At 38.7% G+C, this 24959-nt stretch overlaps 1 protein-coding gene and 1 non-coding gene across 2 annotated transcripts; one reads left to right on the top strand and one right to left on the bottom strand.

Annotated features, from left to right (window-relative positions):
- The first annotated feature begins 1329 nt into the window (after positions 1–1329).
- On the top strand, positions 1330–18959 carry LOC138817161 (vomeronasal type-2 receptor 116-like). The gene is given in 8 exon segments (XM_070007547.1): positions 1330–1424; positions 4226–4514; positions 4866–5028; positions 14276–14463; positions 15436–15663; positions 16280–16403; positions 18063–18534; positions 18536–18959. Coding segments are annotated over 8 exon segments (1983 nt in total).
- A 5497-nt stretch (positions 18960–24456) lies between these two features.
- Positions 24457–24563, bottom strand: LOC138822389 (U6 spliceosomal RNA). Its single transcript, XR_011370423.1, has one exon. It is a non-coding gene; the product is annotated as a U6 spliceosomal RNA (small nuclear RNA).
- Positions 24564–24959: the final 396 nt, after the last annotated feature.

The raw sequence follows: 24959 nt of genomic DNA, 5'->3' as shown, positions 1-24959 counted from the left end.
GAAGGGAGGGAGGGAGGGGATGGTAGGGGGAAAACAATGGAGGGGGTAACAATGTTCAAGAGGAAGTGTACTCAATACCTCACTCATGTAACTGCAGTATCTTTACAATAAAAATTCGAAAAAAAAAGACTAACTTGAAAAAAAGAAAGCCATTGACACAAGGTTTGAACTAACACGTTACAGGAACATGTATTTTCCTGTAATCAAATGGCAGATACTTTCTTACATATACATGATTTCTAATATCTGTTGGTCAGCATATTGATGTCCATCTGTTTGAGAAATAATTCTTATTGAAAGGATGCAGTTACTATCTCAAATTCATTGTGGGTCAGAACTTCATGTCAGTGGTGCTTTCATGTATGAGAGAACATTCTGTGAAACCTGAAGCAGGGAGGCAGTATAGAGAGTTTATACCCACCTCTTTGATTCTGGTACTTGTATACACACATTCTCAGTGCTTACATAACCACATGAGTTCTAACACAGGAGATTACATTTTCAAGGTCACATGACAGAATTTAGCATAAGTCAGCATTCTAATTTTAGTCCTATTAGAAGGTAAAATATTACTTGGAACTTTGAGTGCTTGCGTCCTTTCTCAAGTGTGGTAAATCAAGCTTTCCCTATGGTACCTGTTCATATTCAGGAACAGTGATGGCCTCTTCTGAACTATTCTCATGTGTAACACATAACTTTTGCTTATAGTTCATTGGATCAACAGGAATTGTGCTTATTCATTTTCCCATGTATTAATAGTAAGTATTTATTTGCATGTTTCACAGAAGTATTTATTAATATCATTGATGTTATGTTTTCTGCTGATGGGTTTGTCTTAGCTTCTTTCAGATATGCAAGTTCTGTGGGTGAATGTCACTGGAGACTGGTCTGACAATCAGGTATCCTAGAGTAAAACCTTTTGTCTGGTAGTGGCTAAAAATTATCAAATTACTTTTTATCCATGAAGGCTTTCCCTTAATTATTTGGATGAATGTGATGAGGCTTAGCAATGAATGAAATCCATGGAGCTAAATCTTTAGCACAGCATGGCCAAAAGGAACTGGTATTAAAAGTTCAGGATACCAGTTGATGGATGGAAAGTTACTGGAAGAAAATGATGCGTCTCTGCTATTGGTTGGAATATTTAATAGAGTTCATATTCCAGGCACATACTGTCATCTAATCTCACTCTACATCAGTACAGAATGAGGACTGCAGGATATCAAACATTATCACTTATTCAATTTATCACAAGCCAGAAATGATCTTCTAATAGTCCAACAGAGAGATGCAGAATTGACAGGATCTTCCAGGGGAATCAGGTAAGCTATGGCAGCATTCTTTTCTAGACAAGGCGGTAACTTCCACTCATATGTGATGGCAGCCTATGAAATCCTGTATTGTGAGGGCTTAGAAGAAGCCAGGTGAGGCTGCTGGCCTTGGCTTTGTGCTGTCTTTTATAAATTGCTCTATTCAGAGGGAACACTGGAGGCCTGAGAAGTGGCTCTGTACATAGTTTGGCTTGGGAAATCATACTTTTACCTGACACAATACAATCATAGTACCTCAGATTTTCTCCTGTTTGCTAATTCATTCATTAGACAAAGTTAGGAACTGGACGAAACATTTCAGTTCACTAATCAAATCAACAGTTGCAATAACCAGCTTCATGACTTGGGAACGTGATTCCACACACACTTAGAATATTTCTTTCTCTAGAAAACCTTCTGAACCCTTTCCCATTTTAATGGTCCATTGAGCATGTGACTTCATAGATACCTCAGGCCACAAATGTATGTCAATATTCCTATCCTGTATGCTATTTTATCACTGAGAAATAGAAATGATTTTTAAAAGAAATCTTTTCGAGCTTATCTCTTCTAAATATATTTTATTAGCAGACATTTATGAAATACTTACTTTAGCTGATTTTATGTTTTATTATATGACTTCTCTTTAACAACCACTTGATTTTTTCCTCAAGCTCTCTACAATATCTAAAATATACTTGCTTCTTACATTTATTTCTTTTAAGAAATGATTTGGCTTGCAATTTCTCCTCCAAATAAATATAATAAAGCTCTGTATATTGTAAAATAGATTATGTTGTTTACTGTATTTGGGAAATTGAATAATTCACTATTTCTATGCAATTTTCCAAAGTATCCATCTGATGGATACAACTTTCAGATATGAACCAAGGGTTTTTCTTCATTTTTTATGATATCATAGATATGTATCTATCGATTGTGCTGTCATTTCACCACATCGAAGTATTTTTCACAATCGTTATATTTTTTCCTTATCATTCTGAATTATTTTCCTAAAATTGACATGCTTCCAGAAACTGTCAAATGTTTGCAATGAGTATAAAAATCCCTTTTGTAGAAATGTATATATGTTCTTATTGTTGCTATTGAGAAAAGTGTATTTTTATGTGTACTAATACAGAGCTTTGGAAACAGATAGGTAACAGTCCAAAAGCACCACATCCCTCTCTCCAAAGTGTCAGGGTTTTGTATTGTTCTCCTGTTATTGGAATCCTAGCCAGGAACTCATTCTCTGTGCCTACTTCTTGAAAGATTTCTCCTTTGTGTTTCTCTACTGTTTACAAATTTTCAAGTCTCCTATTAAGATCTGTAAACAATTTTGAATAAATCCTTTATGTGATGAAAGAGTGCAATGAGATTTCAGTGTTTTACATGTTCATGTCTGTATTTTCAGAGCAACCACAGGTTATAGAGGCCATTTTTCAGTAAAAGAAGCTGTGTTCAATAGTCACATAGTTACAACTACATGGATTTTTATTGGGCTTTCTTTTGTATTTTGCAGTTTTCTCTGCCTATGAATAGACATGTTGAAATTTTCATAGTCTTTAGATAAAATGGTCATGCAATTATTTTCTGCCAAGGCTGTATCTGAATCACACTTCTCACAGCTCAGCATCTTCAATTGTAAGGAGTCTAGCCTTGAGGAAGATGCACATGTCCCTGACTTCTACTAGTCTATTTCTAAATTATACTGGGAGTGAATGGTGAATTTAAGATCTGGTATTGCCAATCGTTGTATTACTAAATTTTTTTAATTTTTTTTGTTTTCTCTTGCCTTTTTAGTATATTTTTTTTATTGTAAAGATAATGTACAGAGGGTTCACAGTTACATGAGTAAGGTAATGAGTACATTTCCTATCGAGCATTGTTACCTCCTCCTTGGTTTTTCCTGTACCATATCTTCTCTCCCCAAATATATGTTTTGTTTTGTTTTGTTTTTGTCAGTTGTGGGACTTGAATTCTAGGCCTGGGCACTGTATCTCAAATCATCTGCTTAAGGTGAGCACTCTACCACTTGAGCCACAGTACCACTTAGTGACTAGCTGATTTTTCCAAAAGCTTAGGTCATTTGAGGATTTTTTACTTAAAAGTTTTTCATTGTTTTTCTATTCCTGTGATGAATAATTCTGATATTTTGGTATGGACTCCATAAATATGTAGATAATTTTTACTACTGTGAATATTTTAACAATATTTATTTTTCTAGTCTATTTATGGAAAGATATGTTCAGGTACTTCAGTTTTGCTGTTGGTTCTTCTTTTTCATTTAAGAAATGGTTGTTCTAGTTGGGCGCTGGTGGTTCACACCTGTAACCATAGTTACTCAGGAGTCTGAGATCTGAGGATCTTGGTTCAAAGACTACCCAGACAGGAAAGTCCATGAGACTCTGATCTCCAATTAAACACCAGAAAACCAGAAGTGGCGCTGTGGCTCAAGTGGTAGAGCACTAGCCTTGAGCTGAAATGTGCAGAGACAGCACCCAGGCCCAGAATTAAAGCCCCAAAGCTGACAAACAAAACAACAACAACAAAAAATCCATATTCGAATTCAACATTGTTAGGGGTAAGTTTTCAATATATGCATGTTTTTTTCCTCAGGAAACACTTATTGAGGCTGGGAATATGGCTCAGTGATAGAGCACTTGCCTTGCATCCATGAGACCCTGGGTTCGATTGTTCAGCACCACATAAGCAGAAAAAAAAAAAGCTGGAAGTGGCACTGTGGCTTAAGTGGTAGAGTGATAGCCTTGAACTGAAGAGTTGAGGGACAGCACTCAGGCTCAGAGTTCAGGCCCCACGACCAGATCCCCCACCCAAAAAAAGAAAGAAACATTTATTATATTCCCTTAAGTCAATGCATAAGATTGAAGATACTTCCTGTGCCCTCTCTACAGCTATAACTTCAACAATTACCAGTTTATTCTAGCTTTGGCTTTTGCTGTTGAAGAGATCAACAAAAATCTTCATCTTTTGCCTAACGTCAGTATGGGATTTTCTATCCATTCAAATGGAATAAGATACCATGTGCTGTATAAGAGTCTTGTCTTAAGCCTCTCTGGGAAAGATTTTATCCTGAATTATGACTGTAAGAGAGAAAGTCAGACTGTAGGAACACTGTCTGGACCATCAGGCCAAATCTCTTCCCAGCATGCAACAGTGTTGGACCTCTACAGATTTCCACAGGTGAGAACAGGAGGGCTGCTGAGGGATGAAAGCATGACTAGTTGATGCCATTCTCAGGTTTTTGATGCATTTAGAAGAAGAATGTTGAATTGTAAATGCTCCAAATGAACTACCTTTGGTGAGATGTCCGTATGGGCTTGCTTTAGTGTAAGAACAGCCTATAGCAGACCACAGGAATACCTCCATCTCTTACCTGGTTCTTTTATTTTCTACATAGGCCTCAGGAATTGAAGATGCCACTAAACATGGGATAAACAAGCCTTTTTTGTAATTTAGGTGTTCCTTAATGCGCATCAAGATTGAGGATTGGTTTATGTCAATCTAATTGCTCACTTTCACATTTTCTTCTAGCTTAACTTTGGACATTTTGTTCCTATCCTGAGTAACTATCTCCTGTTCCCTTCTGTCTATCAGATAGCCCCCAAGGACACATCTCTAGCTTTTGCCATGGTTTCCTTGATGGTTCATTTCAGCTGGAAGTGGGTGGGTCTGTTGATCTCAGAAGATGAGAATGGTTTGTGGATGCCCCAATTGAGAGAAGAGATGAATAAGCACAAAGTCTGTATACCTTTTTTTTTTTCCTTTGGGGGGGTCCGGTCATGGGCCTGAACTCTGGGCCTCGGTGCTGTCCCTCAGCTCTTCAGCTCAAGGCTAGCACTCTGCCACTTGAGCCACAGTGCCACTTCCGACTTTTTTTTTCTTATGTGGTGCTGAGGAATCGAACCCAGGGCCTCGAGCATGCAAGGCAAGTGCTCTACCACTGAGCCACCTTCTCAGGCCCCTGTATAGCTTTTTTTTTTTTGTACTTACATTGTACTCTTTTTTTTTTAATTTTTTTATTGTAAAGATACTATACAGAGGGTTACAGTTACATGAGTGAGGTAATGAGTACACTTCCTCTTGAACATTGTTACCCCCTCCATTGTTTTCCCCCTACCATCCCCTCCCTCCCTCCCTTCCCCAAGGTTCTTTTTTTTTTTTTTGATTGTGAGTAAGTGATTACTTAATTTCCGGAAATTCACAGTATTGTGGAATAATGATGCTCATTTAAAGTCACAAGTTCATTCTAACTTTCCTGGAGCAAATTGTCTATCACAGTCTGTAATATATAACGGTGCTCACATGTTATATACCATAGATGTGATCAGCAGCATGGGGATATTTGGTAGTGGTTCAACCAGATGAGTGGGAGTTCTTTGTTTCTTAAGTCCTGTTAGTTTTGTCATATCACCTAACATTTGGATTTATCATCCACTTATCAGGGAGACCATGTACTGTTTGTCTCTTCATTCTTGGCTTACCTCGCTCAACATGATTGCTTCTAGCTCCATCCATTTCCCTGCAAATGCCATTATTTTGTCATTTCTAATGGCTGCATAATATTCCATTGTGTATAGATACCACAATTTTTGGATCCATTCATCTGTGGTGGGGCATCTAGGTTGTTTCCATATCCTAGCTATTGCAAACAGTGCTGCAATAAACATGAAGGTGCATGTGTCCTTGTATATTTGTTCCTATTGTTCAGGGTAGATGCTTAGAAGTGGTATGACTGGGTCGTAAGGGAGGTCAATCTTTAGCTTTCTAAGGACCCTCCAGACTGCTTTCCAAAGTGGTTGTATGAGTGTACATTCCCACCAGCAGTGTAATAGCGTTCCTCATTCTCCACATCCCCTCCAGCATTTGTTGTTGGCTGATTTGTGGATGTGGGACATTCTGACTGGGGTAAGGTGGTATCTCAGGGTTGTCTTTATTTGCATTTCCTTCACCACCAGGGATGATGAACATTTCCTCATGTGTTTCTTTGCCATTTTTATTTCTTCATTTGAGAAGTCCCTCTTTAGTTCCCTTGCCCATTTAGTAATTGGTTCGTTAGGTTTGGGAGGGATTAGTTTCTTGAGTTCCCTGTATATACAGGATGTTAAACCCTTGTCTGATATATTGCTGGTAAATATTTTTTCCCAATTAGTTGGTTGTCTTTCTAGCTTGGTTGCGATAACTTTATCTGTGCAGAAGCTTTTTATTTTAAGGTAGTCCCATTTGTCGAGTCTCTCTCCAACTTGTTGTGACCCTGGGACTCTGTTCAGGAAGTTCCTTCCTGTGCCTATTAGTTCAAGTGTCTCTCCTACTCTGTCCTGCAGTAGTTTCAGAGATTCAGGTTTAATGTTAAGGTCTTTAATCCATTTTGAGTTGATGTTGGTGCATGGTGATAGGCTGGGGTCCACTTTTAGTTTTCTGCATGTGGCTGCCCAGTTTTCCCAGCACCAGCGGTTGAAGAGGCTGTGTTTCTTCCATTGTATGTCTTTGGCTCCTTTGTCGAATATCAGCTGGTTGTAGGCCTGTGGATTTATTTCTGGATCTTCTATTCTGTTCCATTGGTCTTCCGGTCTGTTTTTGTGCCAGTACCATGCTGTCTTTGTTATTATAGCTCTGTAGTAGAGTTTGAAGTTCGGCATGGATAGCCCTCCCATATTGTCTTTATCCCCTAGAATTGTTTTGGCTATTCTAGGTCTTTTGTTGTTCCATATGAATTTTTGGACTGTTTTCTGTATTTCAGTGATGTACGTCATTGGGATTTTAATAGGAATTGCATTGAAATTGTATATTAGTTTTGGAAGTATTACCATCTTTAGTATTTTAAGTAGGCCTATCCAGGAGCATGGGAGGTCTTTCCATTTCCTAGTGTCTTCTGCAATTTCTTTCTTTAACTTTTTATAGTTCTCATTAAATAGTTCTTTTACATCTTTGGTTAGGTTAATTCGTAAATATTTTATTTTTCGGGAGGTTATTGTGAATGGGGTTGCTCCCTTTATTTCCCTCTCTTCCTGTACATTATCAGTGTATAGGAAGGCAACTGATTTTTGTGGGTTTATTTTGTATCCTGCTATTTTGCCGAAGTGATTTATGATTTCTAAGAGTTTGGGGATGGAGTTTTTGCGATCGTGGAGGTATAGTATCATGTCGTCTGCAAAAAGGGATAGTTTAACTTCTTCTTTCCCTATGTGGATCCCTTTAATGTATTTTTCTTGCCTTATTGCCCTGGCTAAGGGTTCTAGGACTATATTGAAGAGGAGTGGAGACAGTGGGCATCCTTGCCTTGTTCCTGATTTTAGGAGAATTGGTTGTAGCTTTTCCCCATTAAGTATAAGATTGGCTATTGGTTTGTCATAAATGGCTTTTATTGTTTTTAGAAATGTTCCTTCTATTCCTATTTTCTCCAGAGCTTTTAGCATGAATGAATGTTGAATTTTATCAAAGGCCTTTTTTGCATCTGTGGTGATAATCATACATTTATTGACTTACGTATGTTAAACCATCCCTGTGTCTCTGGGATGAAGCCTACCTGGTCATAGTGAATTATTTTTTTTATGTGTTTCTGGATTCTGTTAGCTAGAATCTTGTTAAGGATCTTTGCATCTGTGTTCATCAAGGAGATTGGCCTGTAATTCTCCTTTTTGGTTGGGTCTTTGCCTGGTTTGGGGATGAGTGTGATATTGGCTTCGTAGAATGAGTTTGGGATAGCTCCCTCCTTCTCTGTTTCTCTGACGAGCTTGAGGAGTATGGGTATTAGTTCTTGTTTAAAGGTCTTATAGAATTCTGCTGTGAATCCATCTGGTCCTGGGCTTTTTTTTTGTTGGAAGATTTTTGATAGCTTCCTGTATCTCATTATAGCATATTGGCTTATTTAATTGGTTAACTTCTTCTTTGCTCAGTTTGGGCAACTTGTATTTCTCTAAAAATGCATCCATTTCTGCCCGATTTTCTTCCTTTAGAGAGTATAGCTTTTGAAAGTAGTCTGTTAGAATTGTTTGGATATCTTGGGTATGTGTTGTGATGTTTCCCGTGGCATCCCTAATCCTATTAATATGGGTTTCCTCTCTTCTTTTTTAAATTAATCTAGCCAATGGGCCATCAATTTTGTTTATTTTTTCAAAGAACCAGCTTTTTGTTTGGTTTATTTTGGTTATGGTTTTCTGATTTTCTAATTGGTTAATCTCTGCTTTTAATTTGGTTATCTGGCTTCATCTAGTAGCTTTAGGTCCCATTTTTTCTTGTTTTTCTAGCTGTTTTAATTGCAACATGAGATTATTTACTTGGTCTGTCTCCATTCTCTTGATGTGGGTACTGAGGGCAATAAATTTGCCCCTCAGGACTGCTTTTGCTGTGTCCCACAAGTTTCTTTGTGAGGTGTTTTCATTTTCATTGAGTTGTAGGAAATGCTTTATTTCTTCTCTGATCTCTTCTGTTATCCTGGCATTGTTAAGGAGTGTGCTGTTCAATTTCCATGTATTAGAGAAATTTCTGCGGTATGCTTTGTTATTGAGAGCTAGCTTGATTCCACTGTGGTCAGATAGGATACAGGGGATTATGTCGATCCCTTTGTATTTGCTTTAGTTCCTTGCATGAACTATGATATGGTCTATTTTGGAGAAAGTTCCGTGAGCTGCTGCGAAGAATGTGTACCGTGTTGTTTTAGGGTGAAATACTCGGTAGATGTCAGTTAATTCTGCTTGAAGTATGGCCTCTCTTAATTCGGTAGCTTCTTTGCCAATCCTCTGGTTGGTAGACCTGTCCTTTGGAGAGAGTGGTGTGTTAAAGTCTCCTAGTATTATCGTATTGGGATCTATTTTATTCTGTAAGTTTGAGAGCATTTGTTTGACATATCTGGGTGCACCAATATTTGGGGCATATAAGTTGATGATGGTTATATCCTCCTCTTGGATTGTTCCCTTTATTAATATGTAGTGTCCGTCCTTGTCTCTCTGTACTGATTTTAATGAAAAGTTTATTTTGTCAGATATCAGGATAGCTACACCTGCTTTCTTACTGGGGGCGTTTGATTGGTAGATCCTTTTCCACCCCTTCACTCTGAGTTTGTTTGTATGTTTGGCTGAGAGGTGGGTCTCCTGAAGGCAACAGATGGATGGGTCTTGTTTTCTGATCCAGTCCTCAGTTTGTTTTCTTTTAATTGGCAAATTCAGCCCATTTATATTAAGAGAAAGTATAGAGAGATGCATTGTTGTCCCTACCATTCCGTTTTCCTAAGTTTTTCTTCTTTCCTTTCCTCCTGTGCTTGCTCAGTTAGACTTTGAGTAACGTCTGTTTGGGGCAGGCCCCAGTTCCTGGTTGCTTTCTTCAGGTTGTGTCCCCCCTCTTAGAATTCTTTGTAATGCTGGCTTAGTGTTTATGTATTCATTTAGTTTTTTTTGCTATTAAAAGTTTTCAGTTCTCCATCGAATGTGAATGCTAGCTTTGCCGGGTATATCAGTCTGGGTTGGCAGTTATTGGCTCTCAGGGCTGGTATGGTGCTTTCCCAGGCTTTTCTTGCATTCATTGTTTGTGTGGAGAGATCTGCAGTGATTCTTATTTTTTTCCCTTTGTAGTATAGCTCCTTCTTCATTTTTGCTGCATGCAGGATTGTTTCCTTATTATTCAGATCTATCATTTTTACTATAATGTGTCTAGAAGTGTTTCTCCTGGGATCTTGCTTGTTTGGTGTTCTATAAGCTTTTGTAATGTAGGTAAGATGGTCTTTTTTGAGGTGGGGAAAATTTTCGCTGATTATCTTATTAAATAGGTGTTGCATTCCCTTGCTCTGGAATTCCTCACCTTCGTCCACTCTGATTATGCGAAGGTTAAATTTCTTAGCATTATCTGCTTGCTCTTGAATTTCCCTTTGGTTTAATTTGAGTGATTTTTCCATATCTTTCACTTTTTGGTCCAGTTGGTGTATTCTGTCTTCTGTATCTGACACTCTACCTTCCATTTCATTCACTCTGTTGACTGTGGCTTCTATTGCGGTTTGCATGGAGGAAATGGATCCCTTTATGGATTCAATGTTGGTTCTCAGAGTACTGATCTCACCTCTCAATGAGGTATGCATTACCTCTAATTTGGCGTTTATCTCACTTCTTACTGAGGTTTGTGCAGCTTCTATTTTTGCATGCTTCTCTTGTTTGATACCCTGTATCTCTTTTGATAGTTCATCCTTGTGCTCTTTCAATTTCTGATCAATTTCTCGCTTTATTTCTTGAGTCATTGCCTCCAGCAACCCTTGGATGTAGCTTTTGTCTTCCATTCCTGCTTTGTTCCCACTGGGGCTCTCCCCTGTGTGGCTGCTGGCTTTTGAGGTGAGCTTGCTGTCCTGGGTGGTGGTAAACCTTTTGATTTTTCTCTGTGATTTTCGCATGAGGGTTCAGGAGACTGCTCTGCAATTTTGTTTTGTTGTGTCTGTCTTTGCTTGGTTGCTGATTCTGTATTGGTAGAGAGAGTCTGTGCCTGATTTGGGTTCTGTTGGGAGCCTATTTCCAGCTGCTATTCTGACTTACTTAGGATTCTCAGCTCTCTGCTGTAGATTGCTGGCAGTTCCCGCCTTTGGAAGGGTTGAGCAGCCTAGACTCTTGTGTTTGCTCCTAAGGGTGCTCTTGTGAAGAACAGATGCTCTGGATGCACTCTCCCAAATACTGGAGTCTGCTATGGGCTCCTGATGTGTTTTTGTTTGTTTGTTTTGGTCTGGTTGTGGGCTTGAACTCTAGGTTTGGGTGCTGTCCCTCAGCTTTTCAGCTCAAGGCTGGCACCCTACCTTTTGAGCCACAGCACCCCTTCTGACCCTTTTTTCTTTTCTGATGCTGAGGAATCAGATCCAGGGTCTCATACATCCAAGACTATCACTCTATTGCTGAGCCGCCTTAACAGTCTGAGCTCCTGCTTACTATCAGGTGCTGGCAGCCTGTGTTGCCCAATTCCCAGTCTAGGGTATATGGGTGGAGTTTTGGTGGGGTTTGGGCTTCTCTTGTCCTGGGCCTCCAGGTCTTTTGTTGTCCCAGGCGTGCTTCCCGGGGAGTGTTGTTTCCTGGTTTTCTCCCCTCTCTTGAGGCCTATGCTCAGCTTTTTACTTCAATTGGGAGGAGTTGGTTGTGTTGTTCAGGCGTTGGATCCCCGGGCCTGGTTCTGGCCCCAGCCTGGAGCGCGCTTGTTAGGCCTGTGCTGATGTGTATACCACCTAGGTTATGCAGCCTGGAGCGCACTCGTTAGGCCTGTGCTGATGTGTATATCACCTAGGTTATACAGCCTGGGGACACAGTTCAAATTTCTTCTACTGTTGGTAGTCTTGACCCAGGGACGCTGTTCCTGGCTTGGGCATTTAAGCTCCCTTCCAGGGGTGCTCTTGCTCTAGCCTGGCCAGCTGAGTGTGCTCCACGTGCTGGTGGAGCTCTCAAACAGTTCCCAGTTTTAGTGGGTCCTGTGGTCCGGGTGTTGAGGTAGGGAGTCTAGGTCAGGGTCTGGGGATTCCCTCCAGCTCTGGTCTCCCTTGAGGGATACACTTCCCCTGTGGGGTACTCACCCTGGAGCTGGTTGTTACTGTGTGGTGTAGGTCGTCAGTTGTTGTTGCAATCCGGGCTGGGTTGGGCGGTGGTGGCTCTGTGTGATTCTTTTCTGTCTCTGCCTCTGTCGAAGCTGTGGGGTCAAAATTGTCCACGCTCAGGCAGCTTCTTCGTGGTGCCTCTGGGGTTGGATCGTTGCGATCGCGATCGGGCGGGCGGGTGGTCTGCTGACAGGTCCCTTTGTCACGCTGCTGGTGCCGAGGGGCTTTGGCGGGATGGAGCCTCTCTGCTCGGGTGGAGAGTGGGGGGGGGATCCTCGTGGAGACTCCCGGCTGGTAGGTTTCTCTGTTCCTGGCGATCAGCTGTTGTGCAAACCAGTACCTGGTGATCTGAAAGCGGCCCCCTGTGTCTCTGCTGTGTCTCTGGGGCTCCGGCAGCCCCCCCGGGCCAGCTGGCCAGCGGCTTGTTGCACTGCCGCGCGGCCAGTAAAGGTTGGGGGAGGGGTCTTCTCTTTTCTCTGTTCTGAAATTCTTCTTTTCCTCTCTTTCTTTTTTTGTTATTCTCTGCCTCTGGTTTTTCTCTGAGTGTTCGTCTTTTTGTTGTTGTCGGTCTCTTGGGGAGATTAAGCGTTGGAACTCGAACTCTCTTTTTGGTTGGAGAGAGCTGTGGCGTTTCCCTACTGCCCTGTCGCCATCTTGGTCCCCCCTGCCCTGTATAGCTTTTGATCACATACTACCACTTTCTTTCTATCATGAAGTAACTGAATATGTATCCTTTCATCAGAAAATTAGAAATTCACTCATAAATATGGTACTCCTTTATGGTGACAATGAGTTCATGTTCAATTTGTTAAACACTTAATTTAGAAGACATTTAAGTCTAGGAAATGTCTGGGTCATAAACTCCCTTAGTACATTTCTGTCTGTGATGAAATATTTTTTGGTACACTCATTCCATGCACCTCTCATTTTCTCACACCACCATGGAGAGATTTCTGGTTTCAACAATTTTATCAAAACTGCTAATCCATCCAAATACCCAAAAGACTATTACCTTGCTTTGGTGTGGATTCGCTCTTTTAATTGTACATTTTCTTTTTTTTTAATTTAATTTTATTTTATTTGTGAACATACTGTACAGAGGAGTTACAATTACATGGGCAGGATAATGCGTACATTTCTTACCAATCATTGCAGCCTCCTCCTTTGTTTTCCCTTCACATCCCTTCCCAGCTTCCCCCCTCCCCCCCAATCCCAATCCTTCTCCTTCCCCCCCCTTCCCCCCCCCCCCCACCGACGTTGTAAAGCTTGTTTTGGACATGACAACTTGTACTTCTCATTGTTGCAATAGGTCCACCTGTATCCTTAAACAACTGGTTTTTCCCCTTCTCCTCCACAAGTTATACTGACATCAAATATAGTGAAAGCAGGGGTTATACTGTGGGGGAAGGACATACAAAGCAACAAAGAGATAATCTTATAAATGCATTAGAAACACATGCATGAAAGAAAAGAACATTAAAATACACATCTAAGGGTTCATTTTCCTGACATCACATTATCTGACCTTTTCCGCTTGACTCATACATATACTAGATATTGCAAATAAGGGAAACCATGGGACCTATGTTTCTTTGGGCCTGGCTTACTTCACTTAATATAATTTTTTCCAAGTTTTTCCATTTCCTAACAAATGGGGCAATGTCATTCTTTCTGATGGAGGCATAGAATTCCATTGTGTATATATACCACATTTTCTTGATCCATTCATCTACTGAGGGGCATCTGGGTTGGTTCCATATCTTAGCTATGGTAAATAATGCTGCAATAAACATAGTTGTGCTGGTAGCTTTAGTGTGGTCTTGTTTGTTAACATTTGGGTAAATGCCCAAAAGTGGGATTGCTGGGTCATAGGGGAGTTCTATGTGAAGTCTTTTGAGGAACCTCCATACTGCTTTCCAAAGTGGTTGAACAAGTTTACATTCCCACCAACAATGAAGTAAGGTTCCTTTCTGTCCACATCCCTTCCAGCATCTGTTGTTGTCAGAGTTCTTGATTTTTGCCGTTCTAACTGGAGTGAGGTGATATCTCAATGTTGTTTTGATTTGCATTTCTTTTATGGCTAGGGATGTTGAACATTTCTTCATGTGTCTATTGGCCATCCTTCTTTCTTCTTCAGAGAAGTTTCTCTTTAAGTCTTTGGCCTACTTATTTATTGGGCAGTTGTTTCTTTGAGGATTTGTTGTTGGGGGGTTTAATTTTTTGAGTTCCAAGTATATTTTAGATATGAGACCCTTGTCCGTTGTATGGCTAGTAAAGATCTTCTCCCAATCCGTGGGCTTTCTATTGATCTTGCTAGCTATGTCATTTGCCCTGCAGAAGCTCTGCAACTTTATTTAATTGCACATTTTCTGAGTCTTGCTGTGTCACTTGGAAGACCTGAACAGACAATGCATCCTTGGAATGGTTGCCTTGGTACCTTTTGACATGGGCATGATGGAAGAGAGTTACTATATATATAATGCTGTGTATGCTGTGGCTCAGGCCCTTCATGAGATGCTTATTGGTCAAGCAGAAACACAGCCAGTGGGAAATGGAAGAAAATGTCAATTTTCCCCTTTCCAGGTGAAGGATTTGCACTGGTAAATTCTATCAGCAAACTGACATTGTAAGAGGGATTCATTCAAATCAAACTAGATAGTCAAGACAGATTTTTTTAAAAGACAAAGGGAGGGACTAAACTAAGCTTAGCTGTCTGTGATGATTTTTGTTTTTGATATTTTTAGTGCCATTCCTTAGGCTTGAACTCAGAACCTAGGTTTCTTTTGCTCAATTGAGTAGTTGAGCATTTAAGCAAAACTCTACTTCTTATTTTTCTGGGTAGGTAATTGGAGATAAGTGTCTCTTGGTTGTTCATGTTCATGGTGGCTTCAGACTAGGATCCTCAGATCCCTGCCTACTATGTATTTTGGATTACAGTTGTGAGCCACCATTACCCAGTTTGATTTTGAAATAGTATTAAAACCATGTAGAATTTTCCTTGAAAAAAGTGTCCAGAATGAATTTTTAATTAATTTTTTAGATATTGTTTTCTTTCATTCCACCTGTCTGTGACATGTCAGTGCTCAAGCTTTCATTTTTGTATTGACTGATTTTCTATTTGAATTTGTAACAGGCAAGGGATAATTAAACTATTTTCACATCAGTATTTTGCATACATTTGTTCATATTTCAAAAGTGAAATAATTTAATTCTAATTCAGGTAGTTTTTGTAACTTTTCCACTAATTACACAGTGGAGTTATTCATAAAAGAAATCTCTGTGCCTGTGTAGCCAGGCAGTGGAATGTGTATGATTTCTGAATATTTCAGTGAACATACTAGATTTTTTATCTTGAAGTATTACCTTAGACAGTTACTTGAGTTATAAACATTATTTTATATTAGTTCTCCATAGAGTTTAAATTGTTCTGCTACATTACTCTGTTATATATGGATTCTGAAACAGAAATGAAAGTCAATGAGATACACATTCTTTCTTCCAGTTTTATGTGTGAACTTTTGACTAATTTTACTCTGGTCAATGCATGTCTTTTAGCTCCACTCCTTTCTGAAGAACATCCATTTCAACAATCCTGCTGGTGACCAAGTGATTTTGGATGAGACAAAGAAATTGGTGGCAAAGTATGACATTGTGAACCTTTGCAATTTTCCAGAAGGTCTTAGGCAAGTGATGAAAGTGGGAAACTTTTCTCCATATGCACCACATGGTCATCAGTTATCTCTATATGAAGGTAACGTAGAATGGCCCATAACCTTCACAGAGGTTTGTTGAATCAAACAATGATGATCTGAAATAGGAATGAACAAAATGTCTTGCTAGAATTTATTCCTCTTGTCTTCATTAATACTGAGGAAATGTAATTTACCAGTTTCCCACTTAGAACATTTTTAATGAAGTAATGGATTAATTGGTCCACATGGAGCATATTTATTTGCCAAGTTGTTTCCAAATATTTTTCTATTATGTATTCCAAATATAAATATCACGTTACAAGGCTCTGTGTCACTGTAACACAGTAACGTTGACAGTCAATTTATAACATAGAATGTTTAATTTTGTTCATTATTTTATGTTTCAATCATCAATTGGCCAGTTGTCCAATTTTTTTAGATGATTTCCCATCTTAAGAAGAATGGTTACTTAACAGTTCCTATGTTTTCCATTAAGAAGGTCAGAAGAAGGATTTAATGCACTCTTCTTTGAGTATGATATAATACCCGAAGTAATATCATCCAATTAAATATGTACACATATATATATTACTTGCAACTATATAGAAATTTTTATTCTGAATTATCAAATTGCCATAAATACTAGAATTTGAGTGCATTAATAATAACTGACCTGACTGTCATCAACACTAATCTGCTCTTTTTAGACTCCACAGTCTGTCTGCAGTGAGATTTGTGGTCCTGGATTCAGAAAATCCCTTCAGGAAGGAAAGTCTGTCTGTTGCTTTGATTGTATCCTTTGCTCTGAGAATGAAATTTCTAACAGGACAGGTAAGTGTGTAAGTATTGGAAACATTCTCCACACCTCCTTAGTGTTTCTTAATCAATGGTAGACAATAGAAATGATCCATCATAGGTAGATAGCATACAGAGACAAAAGCCTTCCTTTTATTGGGTAGGAATTTACATGTTAGAAAAAGATAAAATCCTGCCAGAAAAGTCATAACACCTGCCACAGTATAATAGATTTGGTTAAGTTTTGTAGACCAGTTTCCATGTATATGATATCCATTCCACCAAATAACATGTTAAACAGTTATCTGCATTATGGAAAAATATATTTTGAAGCAAAAAATTAAACTGAAGAGGCCCGCTTTAACTAAACTCTATCACACAATCCTGGAAAATGCAGCATTTGGGATAAAGGATATTGAAAGAGTACATTGATTTGAAATGAAAGTATATGCTAATGATTTTTATTGTTAGAGGAACATTCTAGACTTTTTGTTTTTTGTCGGTCATGGAGCTTGAACTCTGGGCTTGGGCACTGACCCTTAGCACTTCAGCTCAAGGTGAGTGCTCTACCGCTTGAGCCACAGCGCCAATTCTGGTTTTCTAGTGGTTTATTGGAGATAAGAGTCTCATGGAGTTTCCTTCCCGGGCTGGCTTTGAACCATGATTCTCAGATCTCAGCCTCCTGAGTAGCTAGGATTACAGGTGTGAGCCACTGTGCACTGCTTAGACATTTTTGAATATATATTTCAATTTCTACAGAATGAAGAGTGTATGGTTCAGAAATGATTTATTTGTACCATGAAATCATAAGTCATTAGTGCATTTTTTAGAAATGTTATTTAGTACCTGATAAGCAATGAAATATTAAGAGAAAATTACTGTTGTGATAAACTGTAGATATTGAAGAAACTGAAGTAAAAAATTAAAAGAATATAGAAATAAGAGTAAATATGAAGCCTATATAAGATGAGAAGACTCATAATTTAAAATGAGACTGTTACCAAAATTTGGGTAATGAATTAACGAAATATCCATCAAACTCAACCATGTTTACTTTGAAAAGTTCAATGGGTGATTGAGGTTGGGATACCGAGAGAAGATAATGAGGATTATTGATTTTTTTTGTTTCTCTAGAATTTACATATTCATGCACCAAATCAAATGTGCACATTTCTCATGAAGGATGTAGTTTCTGAAGGCATTGCACAGATTATTACATGTGTTGTGTTAAGTAGGTGAAGTAGATTTATCTTTCCACATTTTTTTCATCGGTTGTGGAGGCTGAACTCTGGGTCTGGGTGCTCTCCTTCAGCTTCTCAGCTCAAGTCTAGCGCCCTACCACTTAAGCCACAGCACCACTTCTGGCTTTTTTCTGCTTCTGCGGTACTGAGGAATCGAACCCAGGACCTCATGCATGCAAGACAGGCACTCTACCACTGAACCAACTTCCCAGCCCCTTTTCCACATTTTGTAATGGAAAATGCTTTCAAGAAAATACTAAAAAGTAAGAAAACATATGAGGATAAAATGATCAGGACTCACATTGAATTGTATGCTTCATACGATTTGTACTTTGGTTTAGAAAGTAACAATGCTGAACAGTGGGTTAAGTTTAACAAATGAACCTCTTTGGGGGAAGGACAGAGAAGCAAGGTAACCATTGTACAACTGACAGTAATTCCCACTCCTTGCCAGATTGGGAGCAGTGTGTAAGGTGCCCAGATCATCAGTATGCCAACACAGAGAAAAACCTCTGCCTGCTGAAATCTGAAAGCTTCCTGGACTCTAGGGACCCTCTGGGGATGACTCTAGTCTGCTTAGCTCTCTGCCTCTCTGCACTAACCACTGCTGTTATTGGGATTTTTACCAAGCACAACAACACTCCCATTGTCAAGGCCAACAACAGGGCTCTCAGCTACATCTTGCTCATCTCCCTCAACTGCTGCTTTCTTTGCTCCTTGCTCTTCATTGGACATCCCAACACAGCCACGTGTGTCCTCCAGCAGACCACATTTGGAGTTGTGTTCACCATGGCTGTTTCCACTGTCTTGGCCAAAACTGTTACTGTGGTTCTGGCCTTCTCTGTCACTTCTTCAGGGAGAAGGATGCGGTGGTTGCTGGTGTCAGGAATGCCTAACTTCATCATTCCCATCTGCACGCTGATCCACCAATGCACACTCAGAACATGGCCACATTATCATCCTGTGCAACAAAGGCTCAGCCACTGCCTTCTATTGTGTCCTGGGATACCTGGGCTCCCTGGCCCTGGCAAGCTTCACTGTGGCTTTCTTGGCCAGGAACCTGCCTGACACCTTCAATGAGGCCAAGTTCCTGACCTTCAGTATGTTGGTGTTCTGTAGTGTGTGGGTCACCTTCCTGCCTGTCTACCACAGCACCAAGAGAAAAAATATGGTGGCCATGGAGGTCTTCTCCATCTTAGCTTCCAGTGCTGGCCTGTTAGGTTGCATCTTTGTCCCTAAGTGCTACATCATCTTGTTGAGGCCAGAGAGAAATTCTCTGCATGGTATATGGGGCAAAACACATTCTTGGAGAAAAAAAATCCTTCCTAATGTTAAATATAAGTTCTTCTAAAATCATAGAGCCTCTGTAGAATGTCTCTACTAATTTTCTCCTCAGAACCTAGTTTAGGTTTGGGAAAATACTTTAAATAATGATAGTATTTTTTTTACTCATTCTCCCAGTTCTATGATGTTCATTGTAAGTTGACTATTATTTATGAATATTGAATTATTCTTGTTATTCCAATTACCCTGAGTGTATTCCAAATGATTCTGGACTTATTTTCCCCTATCTTCTCTATTTTAACTGTTTTATTATCTTGAAGTAATTGTACAAAGGAGTTGCCAGATTCAAAGCAGTTCTGAATACAATGCATATTGATTAATGTGACCCCGTTCCACCCTTCTTATTTACTTTTGAGTGTATTATTTAGTCTTCTTTTACTTCAGTTTCTTTTTTCCTTCACTGTGTCAAATCATTTTTGAGAATTTTATGTATCACCAATCCTTAGTAGTCTAATCATTATGTATTTGAGTTTCCTGTAATAGATATATGTTTCACTATTTGAAAATCTTTTTGGCTTTAAATGTTTTATTTGTAGATTTTATATATATCTTATTTACTTGTGTTTTTTCTATTGTCCCCTAGTTTTTACAAGCTTCCTCCATTTAGTTTTCACCCTTTCTCTATCATAAGTCATTGGAAATTAGATATAGTTATGCTCTAGGCACACACCTCAACTTCATGTGGAACTTGTTGACTTCATGAGATAACATTTAATGGAAGTTAGTCGGTGGACCAAGGATTCACATCCTTCTAGACATAATTGTTTAATCACCACTTGCTAACATGAATGAGGAGAAGAAAATTCACCTATTTTTGCTTAGTCAGGTAGATAAGTTACATTTGTAGCTATTGTGAAGGCCCTCTAGTCAACACAGGTGCACTGTTCTATTTTCAGTGTGCTGATTTCATTTATATTGAATACAGGGAAATGTGGGTAGAAGAGTAAATCCCTTTATATTCCATGCTATTATCCACAAGTGGGGTTCTAATTTACATTCTCACCTACAGTTTATAACATAAACTATCTTATCAGTGGTTTGAGTTACAAATGATTTTCACATTCCTATAGATAAACTTGCAGTATTATTACTTCATTCTTTCTATGTGAATTACATATATCATGGGCTAAACATACGATCTGAAGACAGTTTTTATACTTACAATAAATGATATTATTTATTCCAATATAGTTATAAGTTATTAATCCTTTTGCATACCTATGTGAAAGATGCATGCAAAAAACAAACCTCTGTGATTAGCTCTGTCTACAAAATTGAAATATGTTTGATTTGTGTTTATTTGAGTTGAAGATACCAGTGTTTTCATTTCAAGGTGACTATAGATACCTGTTTTAAGCAGCAAACATTGTATGCTACTTCTCTGTTATGTTCCACTTACTGTAATTCATTAGGCTTTTGTGTTGTATCTGGATTCTGAAGCAGGGATGAAATGCCATGAGGAATACTGATAATGCAGATTTTTTTGTCTCAACATTGAGACTCATTTCACCAAAAGATTATGCACTCATTTTACCTGCATCCCTTTCCGAAGAAAGTTTATTTTAATAACACTGCTGGAGATTAGCTAATTTTTGATGAGAAAAGGAAATTGGAGGCAGATTATGACATTGTGGCACTGAATAGAAGTACAATATTCAGAAATAATTTCTTCTATATTGAAATCATAAGTCATCAGAGAGTGTATTTCTTAAACTATTATATCTGAAATTACAAAATGCTTAGAAGTAGAATGATTGTTACAAAAGATAGTATTGGGAGACAACAAAAATTGTGTAACAGGAAAGACAGGAATATGTACATTTAAAGTATGTTTTCAGGCCAGGTGCTAGTGGCTCACGCCTGTAATCCTAGGTACTGCAGTTCAAAAGTCAGCCTGTGCAGGAAAGTCCTTGAGACTCTTATCTCCAATAAACCACTAGAAAACCTGAAGTGGAGTTGTGGCTTAAGCACTAGAGCCTTTGCCTTGAGCTGAAGAGTGCAGAGACAGCGACCAGGCCCACAGTTCAAGCCCCACGACCGACTTTAAAATATAGTATGTTTTCATCTGTAAACAGCTGCATTAAGATATTAGTTATTCATATAGTTATTCACTGTACTTATCAGTGTAGATCATTCAACCCCAGAATTTTTCTTTCTTTCTTCAGTCATGGGGTTTTAACTCTGGGCCTGGGCGCTGTCCCTGAGCTCTTCAGTTCAAGGCAAGCACTCTACCAATTGAGCCATAGTGCTACTTCTGATTTTCTACTGGCTTATTGGATATAAGAGTCTAACAGACTTTCCTGGCCAGGCTGGCTTTGAACCATGATCCTCAGATCTCAGCCTCCTGATAGCTAGGATTCCAAGTGTGAGCCATTGGCACCTGCAGTTATTTGTATTTCTTTTTTTAGTTTTTTGTGCCCTTTTTCTTGTATATAAGTTTTTTTTATGATTCATAGAGGAGAAAGGGAATCACAAAATAACATGACAAAGTATGAAATACAAAAATGATACTCCCTTGACACTGTGGTGGAAATGAACTATATACAACTTGTGGGGGAGTTAGGAGGGATGAGTAACTGGGAGAGAATGAGAGAGGGCGTAACAGTGTTTAAAACGAAATGAAATGTACTCATTACCTTATTTATGTAACTGTAACTCCCATTCATCACTTTTTCAATAAAGATATAAAATCTTTCTTGTTAAAATTTCTTGGAGTTTATGGGCATAAGAATAATTTTATATGCTCATGTGCACAAACAATTGAGTCTTTGAGATCATCTAAGAATGTCCTCCTTTGGTCTCATGTGTGACTATTTAGAGTCCCATTTAATTTTTTTAACATCTTATCATGTACAGGTATACTATTTCATCTTTTACTACTATAGCATTTGGTTGTAGATTTATAGGCACATCCTAATCATTACAAATGAGGGAAACTATGCAAGCTATATAACTTTGGTCTGCCTTCAATTCATATAATTTTTTCCTAATCTTTCCAAATGAAGCTATACCATTGTTTCTGATGGAAGCATAGAATTCCATTGTGTACATATACCACATTTTCCTCATCTATTCTTCCACTGAGGGGAATCTGGGTTGACTCTCTATCTTGGGTATAGTAAACAGTGCTATAAGGAACATGGTGGTGATGGTAGCTTTAGTGAGGCCTGGTTTGTGGTCAATTGCATAAATGCCCAGGAGTGGGAATGTTGGGTAGCAAAGGTATTTACTAAGGTAGTATATGAAGGGAGAAACTGCAATACTGTAGCCCTGCAAAACAACTAACTGTCTAATGATAATCCCAGAAAACATAAACAGTTTTCAATAGCAATGATTTAAGAAATACTTATGTTTGCTCATCTTGCATTTTATTTACAAATGAATTTTTGTTCCATTCTGTGTCATCCCTCTGTCCATTAGAGTCCAGTGTGTGTGACTCCTGGCTATATTCTTTTTTTTTTTTTTTTTTTTTTTTTTTGGATTTGGTCGTTTGGCCTGAACTCTGGGCCTGGGCTCTGTCCCTCAGCTCTTCAGCTCAAGATTAGCGCTCTACCACTTGAGCCACAGCATCACTTCAGGCTTTTTTCTTTTTTGCTTATGTGGTGCTGAGGAATTGAACTCAGGGCCTCATGCATGCAAGGCAAGTGCTCTACTACAGAGACACCTTCCCAGCCCTCTTTTTTTTTTTGGAAACTCTATTTATTTTTATTTTCTGGTATAATCATTAATGAATCTTCAGTTTGCTCAAAATGTGGCCCAGTTTGTAAGGTAAACTTTTCTTTTTAATTTTTTATTTCATTGTTAAAATGTTGTATGGAGGGGCTACAGTTACATGAGTAAGGCAATGAGTTACATTACTTGTCAATCATTGTTACCCCTTCTCTTCCTTGTGGTTGTCCTACCATCCCTTCCCTCCCCCACTTCCCACATTTCTATTCCCCCACCACCCCTCATCACCTGAAGTTGTAAAGTTTATTTCCAATATACTGTCCACTAGGTATCTTCGTTGCAATGGGTCATCCTGTGTCCTTATTTCAGTGTTTTGCTATTCCCCTTCTTCTTCTCAGATAACACATATGTATATACAAGATGCAGGATATCAAAATCAAGTATAGTGACAGCAGGGGATATACCATAGGGGAAAGAACATACAACAACAACAAAAATTAATAAAATCACATGGTCCATTTAAAACAGTAACAATAAAGATATACCTCTTGTGTCCATATCCTGGGGTTCATTTCACTTAGTATCAACTTACATAGTCATTTGTACATGGTTTTTGAGCTTTTCAGCTCATTTGATAAAATTATCCTATATAGATTTTAATTATTGCAAATCAGGGAAACCATGGGACCTAAATTTCTTTGGGTCTGGGTAACTTCACTTAATATGATTTTTTTCCAAGTCTTTCCATTTCCTAACAAATTGGGTAGTGTTGTTCTTCCTGATAGAAGCATAGAATTCCATTGTATAGATGTACCATATTTTCTTTATCCATTCATCTACTGAAGAGCATCTGGGTTGGTTCCATATCTTAGCCATGGTAAATAATGCTACAATAAACATGGTTGTGCTGGGAGCTTTAGTGTGTCCTTGTTTGTGATCCTTTGGGTAAATGCCCAAAAGTGGGATTGCTGGGTCATAGGGGAGCTCTATGTGAAGTTTTTTGAGGAACTTCCATACTGCTTTCCAGAGTAATAGAATAAGTTTACACTCCCACCAACAATTCAGTAGGGTTCCCTTTTGGCCACATTCCCTCCAGCATCTATTGTTAGATTTCATTTTTTTTGAAGTCTGTTGCTTTTGTGTGTGAGAGAGAGAATACCGTACAGAGGATTTACAATTACATGGGCAAGATAATGAGTACATTTCTTATCAAGCATTGCTGCCCCTCTTTGTTCCCCTTCTCATCCCTTCCCATACTCTCCCCTCCCCCCACCCGATCCTCCCCGCACCCGATCCTCCCCACACCACCCCGCCAAAGTTGTAAAGTTCGTTTTTCTACATAATGACTTGTACATTTCAATTTTGCAATGAGTCCGTCTGTATCCCTAGTTAAACGATTTGTTTTTTCCCTTCCCCTACACAAATTATACCAACATCAAATACAGTGAAAGCGTGGGTTTTACCACGGGGGAGGAAGATACAAAGCAACAAAGAAATCATCTTATAAATATGTTAGAAACAATTGCATCAAAGGAAACAAAAAACAAAAAAACATTTGAATACTTAACTTGGGGTTAATTCCCCTAACATCAACTTATCTGACCTTTTCTGCTTGACTCAGACATTCACTAGATATTGCAAATAAGGGAAACCATGGGACCTATGTTTCTTTGGGCCTGGCTTACTTCACTTAATATAATTTTTTCCAAGTCTTTCCATTTCCGAACAAATTGTGCAATGTCATTCTTTCTGATGGAGGCATGGAATTCCATTGTGTATATATACCACATTTTCTTGATCCATACATCTAATGAGGGGCATCTGGGTTGGTTCCAAAAAATATGGAACTCTTCACAAATTTGAGTGTCTTCCTTGCGCAGGGGCCATGCTAATCTTCTCTGTATCATTCCAATTTTAGTATATGTGCTGCTGAAGTGAGCACTCCTGGCTGTATTAAAGTTAGAGAGTTGCCTGATGTGTGGAATATGCTAAGTAGTAATCATAAATCAGGAACAAATTGACTACATATCCTTCAAGTTCTTCAAAGATGCCTTTATCTCTGCTCTGAAAAATTATGATGTCTACATGTACTTTTAGAGGGTGTGAAATAAATAAATGCCTAAATAAATAAGTAAAAGAAGAGAGTGTGAAATTCCACCCAAATGAAGAGGCTTGCAGATTCACCTAAATATCTGATTTCACAAGTAGGTCTTCTTTATAGAGTCAGTTCTAGAATTTAATAGAGTCAGTTCTAGAATTTCAATGTCAAATATGCTCTTTGTAAGCAAATTCAAAAGATACCTGGTGAAAAAAAGACTGGAGATACAAGAGGACCACA

The sequence above is a fragment of the Dipodomys merriami genome, unplaced genomic scaffold (genome assembly GCF_024711535.1).
Source record: "Dipodomys merriami isolate MVZ:Mamm:240054 unplaced genomic scaffold, mDipMer1.0.p SCAF_11, whole genome shotgun sequence".
Classification (NCBI taxonomy): Eukaryota; Metazoa; Chordata; class Mammalia; order Rodentia; family Heteromyidae; genus Dipodomys; species Dipodomys merriami.
Note: the sequence above shows the minus strand (reverse complement) of the source record. Positions and strands in the feature narration are given on the sequence as shown.